Here is a 9108-nt window from a genome sequence, read left to right as displayed (position 1 = left end):
GGGGCTATCACTACAAAGAACATTCCCAACTCACTGCATTATGACAGTTATTGGGCCATTTCCACTCCTGCTGCCAACACATCATATAACCCTGTGCACCAACAGCAGACGTTGATGGCAAGATTTCAAGCCACATCTTCCTAATGCCTGATTCCTACTCCTAATGGCAGCTTGCTCTGAGCTGACTTTCATAGGCAAAAGAAATCTGTGAGTCAGAAACTTCTAGACTGTGCTAAATTCTGGGAATGGCAGACAGTTGCTACCCTCGGGTATCTTACATTCTAATAGGGGAAATCAACACGGAAAAGAAAAAGGGAGTGGAGGTATGCTGAAGGGCTGGTGGAAAGGAATTAAGGTGGATATCTATACATCAAGCAAAAACCACTGTTTGTTCATGACATATTCAGTGGACTTATAGTACATCATTGTGGAAATAAGAAATGATGTCATGTGGATGACCTTCTAACCAATGACTATAGGCTTCATCCCAATAATACTGTTCATGACTCAAAAAGAGATATGAACTCTAGGATAATCAAGATCAGCCTACCATCCAGCTACCTCACTGAAAAATCTAGTGTATGATTTGAGAACCAACCCCTAGGACACAAGTCTCAATAATCAAGTTTTAATCACAAGAAGTTCCAAGAGCAATATAACACAATGAAAGTGAATATTGTTGTTGGTTCGTTCAGTCATGTCTGACTCATCATCCCATTGAGTAAAGCATACCAGACCCTTTTATCTTCCACTATCTTCCAACATCTGGGAAAGGAATATAATGGAAGATATTTTTCATAGGTAACAATGGAAATTCATTTAACTGACAACTTTTGAGATATTTGAAACATAATGTCTTTATTTTTCAACAAACAAAAAAATAGGTGACCAAAATTGTCAATACAAAAGAGATGTAATGAAAGCTCCATTTATAGGACTTCGTAGCTGCAACACTTATGGGGAATCAATGACAAGATCTACATCACCAGTCCCACAGAGACAATGGGATATAATTCCCTATGTATTCATCTGATGGACAAATCTTATATCAAAATTGGTGATGAATGGTTCTAGTGTAGCAATTTGAAAAAAAAGATTCTTTTTTTAACTTGCAAGTTAATCAAGGACTTGGGAGTGCCAAAGGAAATGTTTGGCAGTAGCATTTGCTGAATTGCATGTACTTTTGCTGTTTTCTTCTCTTCATAAAGCTTTCTCTAGTAAATTTCACTTTTTGTTCTTGTAGCTATATGAGGTTATGTGATATATTCTACCTCTTCTAAAAGGGGAATTGCAGTGAATGGGGCTCAAGAACAATAATGTGAATAGTTTTGAACCTGAAGCCAGGAAGAATCTTGAGGTAGCACTTTGGGAGCCCTAATAGACAGATATCATTTAACCTTCATGGGCTAAGACCCACTAACTTTGGAAGGATATATTGTATTCAAGAGAACGGTAGTCATTTGGGGAAATCCTGGAACTAGAAGAAAGAAGCACAGAGGAGAGCACTGGGGTGAAGATCATTAGAAACAGAATCAATATTGTCCTCAAGTTTTACTGCAGATATCTGTCCAGAAAGAAGAAATTGAAGAAATATTTGAAAAGTACCATAAGTCTGAAACAGAGGTAATATATAATAATAATGAGGAGGGTCTTATCCAGGCATCCTCTGCTGGATCTCTCTCTCTCTCTCTCTTTCTCTCTCTCTCTCTCTCTCTCAAATAAAACAGCTTAGATCTGTTTTGTTTGCCTTGAGGACACCATGATAACTTCATCTTTCAAAGGTAGAGGAATCATTGAAGGAGAAATTCTATCTTGGCTCTGATTCTCACCACCAACAAGGGGATATTACTTAATGGAATGATGGTGTGAAAATAAAATGTTCCAGGTATCAGCATCTCCCACTGAACACCATTGACTAAAGAGTCAAATGAAGAGTGAAGCAGACAAGAAAAAGAACCACGTAAGGCTGACCAAGGCTTTTCTGAAGGTATCCTCAATTCCACTGCTGAAACTGTAGCCAAATATGGAAATATATTCTGCATGACTTCAATTGTATAGTTGAAATCATATTGTTAACTTCTCAGTGGGTGGGGGAAGGTTGGATAGGAGGGAGATATTTAAAACTTAAATTTTAAAAAATAAATATTAAAATGAAAGAGAAAGGCCCAGCTGAGGCCGCCCATTGCTGCGCTGCCCCAGGCGCTGCTGGGCCTAGTCCGGGCCTCCGACCCACCCCTCGTCACCTGCGGCTCCATCGTGAAGCTCGTCAACACGCGGCACAATGTATGGCTGCACTCGAAGTATGGGCACTACGGGTCCGTGGGCAGTGGTCAGTTACAGGGATATTAGATGTGGATGACAGCAACAGTTACTGGAAGATCCGAGGAAAAACCTCTACAGTCTGTGAGAGAGGAACCCCTGTGAAGTGTGGCCAGGCCATATGGCTGACTCAGGTCAGGTCAATACTGGGCACAACCTTCACTGTCACCACTTCTCTTCACCCCTCTCTGGCAACCAGGAAATGAGTGCATTTGGGGAAGAGGGTGAGGGGGACTATCTGGATGACTGGACAGTCCTCTGCAGTGGCTCACACTGGGTGAGAGACGATGAGGTTAGGTTCAAACATGCTTCTACTGATGTACTGCTCTCTGTCACGGGAGAGCAGTATGGCCTACCCATCAGTGGCCAAATAGAGGTGTGTGGCATGGCCCAGCAGAACCAAAACAACTATTGGAGAGCCGTGGAAGGCATCTTTATGAAATCCACTGAGCTGCTTCGCACCGAAGCCCATCATGTTGAGCTGTGAGACCCTTTTAGCTCCTCTCCACCTCACCACACAGTGTCAGAGTTGCACCCACTGCTTTCCACACTGGAGCAGCAGCAGCCTTATTATCCCCTGGGTGAGGATCCAGCGTGGGAAATTTTCAAGTTCTTAAGAGCAGCAGCTCCCTTCCTGCCAATATGTATCCTTATTCTGGACTTGGTTTCACCTTTTAAATACGGGAGTTACCACCAATGGTGGGACTGATCTTTTCATCCATTTAGAAGAAATGGAGGTGGAAGAAATAATATCTCTTGAAGATGGAAATTCTCCTCATTTGGATGCTTTGGCATAATAATCCATTAATAGATGGAGTACAGTTTCCAACATAATGCTTTTACTCAGGAGTAATAAAAAAGAATTTGATTCTCAGTCAAAAAAAAGAGAAAGATAAAGAAGGGAAAGAAAAAAGAAAAAGAAAGGAAGAATGGAGGGAATGAGGGAAGAAAGAACAAACAACCCCCCAAAAGTAAAACTGTCGAATTAAGTTTCGTAGAATGAGGAGAGAGCATCAGTGGTCCTCCTGGAGGGATCTTTTTTTACCACAGTTCAGTCCAACCTTTGCTCCTCGGAAGTTTACTAGCAATTTTTGGAAGGAAAATCTTTAAGAGACATGATTAAGTATTCCATCCTTTTGAACACACTTGGAGGCTTCCATCCTTTCACTCTATCTAATAACTTGCAAAGACTTTTGCCAATACAAATTAGACGTGCTTAACTATTTTGTGTAATGGAACTTTGTGACAGTCTGGAAGAGCCTATAGCAACTTCTCAGAATAGTTTTTAAAAATACTATTAAAATATTCTGAATATTGATATAGTGCTCTAACATCATAATAAATAAAATGGATAAGATTACAAAGGAAGCCAGTTACTTTGAATTATAGTTGCTTAAACATTGGCTTTTTCCCCTAACCTTGCCCATCAGTCTATAGATCAAGGATTTTTCCATAGACACTAATGATGTCTTGAACAATCCTCTATGCCAGGTCCTTCACTTACCTAGCTGAATTCTTTGTCACCAACTGAATGACTTCTAGACCTCTCATTTGCCTTCCCCTTTCACTAATTCAGTTCTACATTTATTAAGCCCGACCATGTGCAAGATACTGGGCTGGACTTGGTTTATGCAAAGAAATAGTCCTCTGATTAGAGGGGATATTGATAAGAGGGATGGGAGGATGGGGTAGGCAGCACATATAACTGGGAGAGTAGGGGTTAAGACTAAGACTTTTAAAAGGGGAATGTGATTCCAATCCAGACAAAGGAGATAGCCTATTCAAAGATTCAAGTATGGAGGATCGTGGATAATAGATAGAACTTGGAAAATAGACAGGAGTCAGTTTTGCAAAACAAAAAAAATTAAGTTCACAAGGGCATGGCCTCTGATCCAGATGCTGTCAAGAAGAAAACAAAACCTTAGATAAAAGAGACATTAGCCTTTGAATGGACATAGGAGAGATAGACAGAAATTGTGACATGACAGAATTAACTAGCCTTTTCCAACTCTTTGCTAATTCATTTGGGATTTTCTTAGCAAAGACACTGAAGTGGTTTGTCATTTCCTACTCAGTTCATTTTACAGATGAGGAAACTGAGGCCAAAATCGTTAAGTAACTTATTTAGGCTCATACTACTAGCAATTACCTGAAACTAAATTTGAACTCAGGAAGATTAGTCATTCCTGTTCCAGGTCAGGTTCCACTATATGCACCAAGGAGTTGTCTAGAAAACAGAATTGATTAAGCTGGGGAATAAAGGAAGAAACTAGGTTGATTCTATTAAATTTCCAGTCCAGTAGGAGTTTACTAGTAAGTATTTATTCAATGAAGAAACAACTTAAGGAAGCCTACCAGGCATCAGTTTTCCTATCTTTGGACTTGAAATAGAGGCCAGAGATAGGCTGCATCTTTCACCCTTTCTTGTCCTTTTTAGGGGTTCTGCACAGTTTACCCTAGATTCAGGGACAGGTTTTCTCATACTTCACATCGTGTGTGTGTGTGTGTGTGTGTGTGTGTGTGTGTGTGTGTGTATTTTCATGCAGCAAAACTCAAGACTTTGGATTCCCTCAAGAAGTCCAAAGGCAGAAGTCAAGATGTTGGAAAACGCTTCTCATCCTCTACCTCTATTGAGACACTGTTGGAAAGTGCTGAGAGCAAGTCAGAGGTAAGCCTCCAATCCGTGTTGTCAGTCACTCAAATTCCACATAGAGAATCCAGAGTGAGGAGTGAGGATGTCCAGAAGCAGACATCACTGGATTATCAGTCTCAAGAATCCTTGAATGAATATGATTGTGTGAGCCTGAAGTTCCTGAGGAATGTCTGGGACAAGAAAAGCATAAAGGAGGCCAAAGAGAAGAAGTGGGCCAAAGGGACTAAGAAGAAGACTGAGAAGAAGGTGAGGGGGGAAGAAGAGAAGGGAGAATCTGAAGAAGTGGACAGAATTTTGGAGGACAAGGAGAAGGAGGATAAGGTGGTGCCCGAAGGGAAGGCTCGTTCTATTGGATGGGGAGAAGAGGAAACTTGGAGGGATAACACCTTCCAACTAATGAATATGAGAATATCACAGTCCCAAAAAGACTTGCCTGAGAATCTGGGTCAAGAGCTAGTCACCATGGCTGAGCAGAAGCTAGATAAGCGGTCTCCAAGGTAGTAGTTCTTCCAGGCCATTTGTCCCTTGCTACCATCTCCCCAGGGAGAAGAGGTTGCAGAGGAAGTAGAGGAGGAGGAAGAGGAGGATGTGATCGTAGAGGCAAAGTAGGGAGAGGCAGAGATTGAAATTAAGAAAGCAAGAAAAAGAAAAGTGTTTTCCGCAGCTATTAAAGACCTTACCTCAAAAGAGGATAAACTCAGGAAACAAGAGCAGAGACAGATGAACGTAGCTAAGAAGAAGAAAATACTGTTCAAGGAAGATGACCTGGACAAGACAAAGGATGAACTGACCAGGGGAGAGGGAGAATTGGGGTCTTAAAGGACACAGCCTTGTTCAGGGATATCCAGGAAGAGTTAAAGGCTAAATTGAAGCTAGACCAGAAAGTCAGAATTGGGGACAAGGAAGAGAGGAGGTTGTCCAGGGGTAGAAGAAAAGAGGTTCACAAAGACATCATCCCTGAAGAGGACCAGATCTCTGTCTCTGAGGAGAATCTACTGGCTAGGGTGAAGAAGGCATCTGTAAAGGACAAGATGGAAAAGGGCTCAGAGAAAAGATTAGGAAGGAAGAAGGAAAAGACACAAGAAGAAACAGAACATCTTCAGAAAGAGGCCTTTGGAAGCAGGGCTGGAAATAAGTAAGGCAAAAAGGATTCCTGAGGAAAGGCCACCTAAGGGGGAGCCTCCTAAGGATAGGCTGCCTAACAAAAAGCCTTCTAAGGAGGGGCTGCCTAGGGAGGAGCTGTTTAAGGAGGAAAAACCACTTGGGGAGAGGCCTCCTGTGGAGAAACCCTCTAAGAAGGAGTCCCCTGAAAAGAAGCCCACTAAAGAGGGGCTGCCTACAAGAAAGCCCTCTAAGGAGAAACAGCTTGTGGAAAAGGCACTTAAGGGGGGGATCTTCTGAGGAGAAACCCTCTAAGAAGGAGCTGCCTGAAGAGAAGTCATGGAAGGAAGGACAGCCTGAGGAGAAACCCTCTGAGGAGGTGGTGCCTGAGGAGGTGTTACCTAAGAAGAAGCTCTCTGAGGAAGGGCTGCCTGAGGAGAAGCTGCAGCAGAAGAAGCCTTCTAAGAAGCCCTCTGAGGAGGGTCTGCCTGAGGAGAACCTGCTTAAGGAGAAGCCCCCTGAGGAGGTGCCGCCTGAGAAGGGACTTCCTGAAGAGAAGCCCTCTGAGGAGGATCTGCCTGAGGAGAAACCCTCTGAGGCTTGGCTGCCTGAGGAGAAACCCCCTGAAGAAAGATTGTCTGAGGAGAAACTTCTTAAGGAGAAGCCCCCTGAGGAGAGGCTACCTAAGGAGAAGCCCTCTGAGGAGCTGCCTGAGGAGAAACCCTCAGAAGACTGGCTGCCTGAGGAGAAACTTCCTAAGGAGAAACTGCTTAAGGAGAAACTCCCTACGGAGGGACTGCCTGAGGAGAGGCCCTCTGAGGAGGAACTGCCTAAGGAGAGACTGCCTAAAGAGAAGCTGCTGAAGGAAAAGCCATCAAAAGAGGAGCTGCCTGAGGAGAAGTCATCTAAGGGGGCGCTGCTTGAGGAGGAAACCTCTAAGGGGAAGCTACCTAAGGAAAAGTCACCTAAGGAGTTGCTAGAGGAAAAGCCATATGAGGAGGAACTACTTAAGGATAAGATACCTAAAGAAAAGCCATTAAAAGAGGAGCTGCCTAAAGAGAAAACAGCTAGGGAGGTACTGCCTGAAGAGAAGCCATCTAAGGAAAGGCTACCTGGGGAGAAGGTACCTAAGTTGAAGCCATCTAAGGAGTGGGCAGCTGTAGAGAAGGAATCTAAGGAGAACCTGCCTAGGGAAAAACCATCTAAAGAGAGATTAGATGGGGAGACGCCATCTAAGGAGTGGGTGCCTTTAGAGAAGCCTTCTAAGGAGAGACTACCTGGAGAGAAGCCATCTAAGATTGAGCTGCCTGAGGAGAAGGCACTCAAGGAAAAGTCATCTAAAGAGAGGCTGCCTAAAGAGAAGCCATCTAAGGTGGGGCTGCCTGAGGAGAAGATACTTAAGGAAAAGCCATCTAAAGAGAGGCTACCTAAGGAGAAGCCCTTTGAGGAGCTGCCTGAGGAGAAACCCTCAGAAGACTGGCTGCCTGAGGAGAAACTTCCTAAGGAGAAACTGCTTAAGGAGAAACTCCCTAAGGAGGGACTGCCTGAGGAGAGGTCCTCTGAGGAGGAACTGCCTAAGGAGAGACTACCTAAAGAGAAGCTGCTGAAGGAAAAGGCATCAAAAGAGGAGCTGCCTGAGGAGAAGTCATCTAAGGAGGGGCTGCTTGAGGAGGAAACCTCTAAGGGGAAGCTACCTAAGGAAAAGTCACGTAAGGAGTTGCTAGAGGAAAAGCCATATGAGGAGGAACTACTTAAGGAGAAAATGCCTAAAGAAAAGCCATTAAAAGAGGAGCTGCCTAAAGAGAAGACAGCTAGGGAGGAACTGCCTGAAGAGAAGCCATCTAAGGAGAAGTTGCCTAAGAAAAAACCTCCTAAGGAGAAGCCCCCTAAGGAGTTACTGCCTGAACAGAGACCATCTAAGGAGGGGCTGCCTAAAGAGAGGTCATCTGAGGAGAAGCTGCTTAAGGAGAGGCTACCTGAAAAGAAACCATCTAAGGAGGTGCTGCCTGAGGAGAAGTCACCAAAGAAGAAAGGATCCAAGGAGTGGGTGCCTGAAGAGAAGCCATCTAAGGAGAGGCTACCTGGGGAGAAGGTACCTAAGGAGAAGCCATCTAAGGAGAAGCTGCCTAGGGGAAAACCATCTAAAGAGAGATTAGATGGGGAGACACCATCTAAGGAGTGGGTGCCTGTAGAGAAGCCATCTAAGGAGAGACTGCCTGGAGAGAAGCCATCTAAGACTGAACTGCCTGAGGAGAAGGCACTCCAGGAAAAGACATCTAAAGAGAGGCTGCCTAAGGAGAAACCATCTAAGGGGTGAGTACCTGAAGAGATGCCATCCAAGGAAGGGTTGCCTCAGGAGAAGCCACCCACTGAAGGACTGCCTAAAGAGAAGCTGCCTAAAGAGGCTGTGCCTAAAGAGAATGCACCTATGGAAAAGCCATCCTAGGAGAGGCTGCCTAAGGAGGGATTGTCTAAGGAAAAACCTGCTAAAGAGAAGCCATCAAAAGAGGAATTGCCTAAGGAGAAGCTGCCTAAGAAGAAGCCATCAAAGGAGGGGCTGCCTAAAGAAAGGCCACCAAAGGAGAGGAACCCTAAGGAGAGGCCACCTATAGAGAGGCTACCTATAGAGAGGCTGCCTACAGAAAGAACATCTAAGGAGAGACTGCCTACAGAGAGGCTGCCTAAGGAGAGGCCATTTAAAGAGAGGCTGCCTAAGGAGAGGCCACCTAGGGAGAGGCTGCCTAAGGAGTGGATGTCTAAGGAAGTGACATTTGAGAAGGAGGTGTCTGAAGAGAGACTGTCTGAGCTGCTGACAGTTGAGGAGAAAATATCTGGAAAGGGACCATCTAAAGAGAGACCATCAAAGGAGAACCCCCAAGAAGGCAGTATTTGAGGAGGGAGTGTTGGAAGAGGGATCATCTGAGGCAGAAATCCTTTATAAGCACATGCTCCTGGGAAAAGAGCTGGAGCTGATAGAGAAAATACAGAACTTGCTTCAAAGGCAAGGAAAGCTGTCACTTGACCAGATATTATCA

The 9108-nt window shown here is 44.2% G+C and overlaps 1 protein-coding gene and 1 pseudogene across 1 annotated transcript; both read left to right on the top strand.

The window, feature by feature from the left end:
• Nucleotides 1-2178: 2178 nt before the first annotated feature.
• LOC141504019 (stromal cell-derived factor 2 pseudogene) lies at nucleotides 2179-2806 on the top strand (annotated as a pseudogene).
• Nucleotides 2807-4002: 1196 nt separating this feature from the next.
• On the top strand, nucleotides 4003-8390 carry LOC141504018 (uncharacterized). Its single transcript, XM_074208860.1, has 4 exons — nucleotides 4003-4007; nucleotides 5032-5218; nucleotides 5516-5577; nucleotides 6359-8390. The coding sequence occupies exons 1-4, from the start codon at nucleotides 4003-4005 to the stop codon at nucleotides 8388-8390; spliced, it is 2286 nt and encodes a 761-aa protein (XP_074064961.1).
• The last annotated feature ends 718 nt before the right edge of the window (nucleotides 8391-9108 follow it).

Source organism: Macrotis lagotis, unplaced genomic scaffold (assembly GCF_037893015.1).
Source record: "Macrotis lagotis isolate mMagLag1 unplaced genomic scaffold, bilby.v1.9.chrom.fasta BILBYCTG019, whole genome shotgun sequence".
Classification (NCBI taxonomy): domain Eukaryota; kingdom Metazoa; phylum Chordata; class Mammalia; order Peramelemorphia; family Peramelidae; genus Macrotis; species Macrotis lagotis.
Note: the sequence above shows the minus strand (reverse complement) of the source record. Positions and strands in the feature narration are given on the sequence as shown.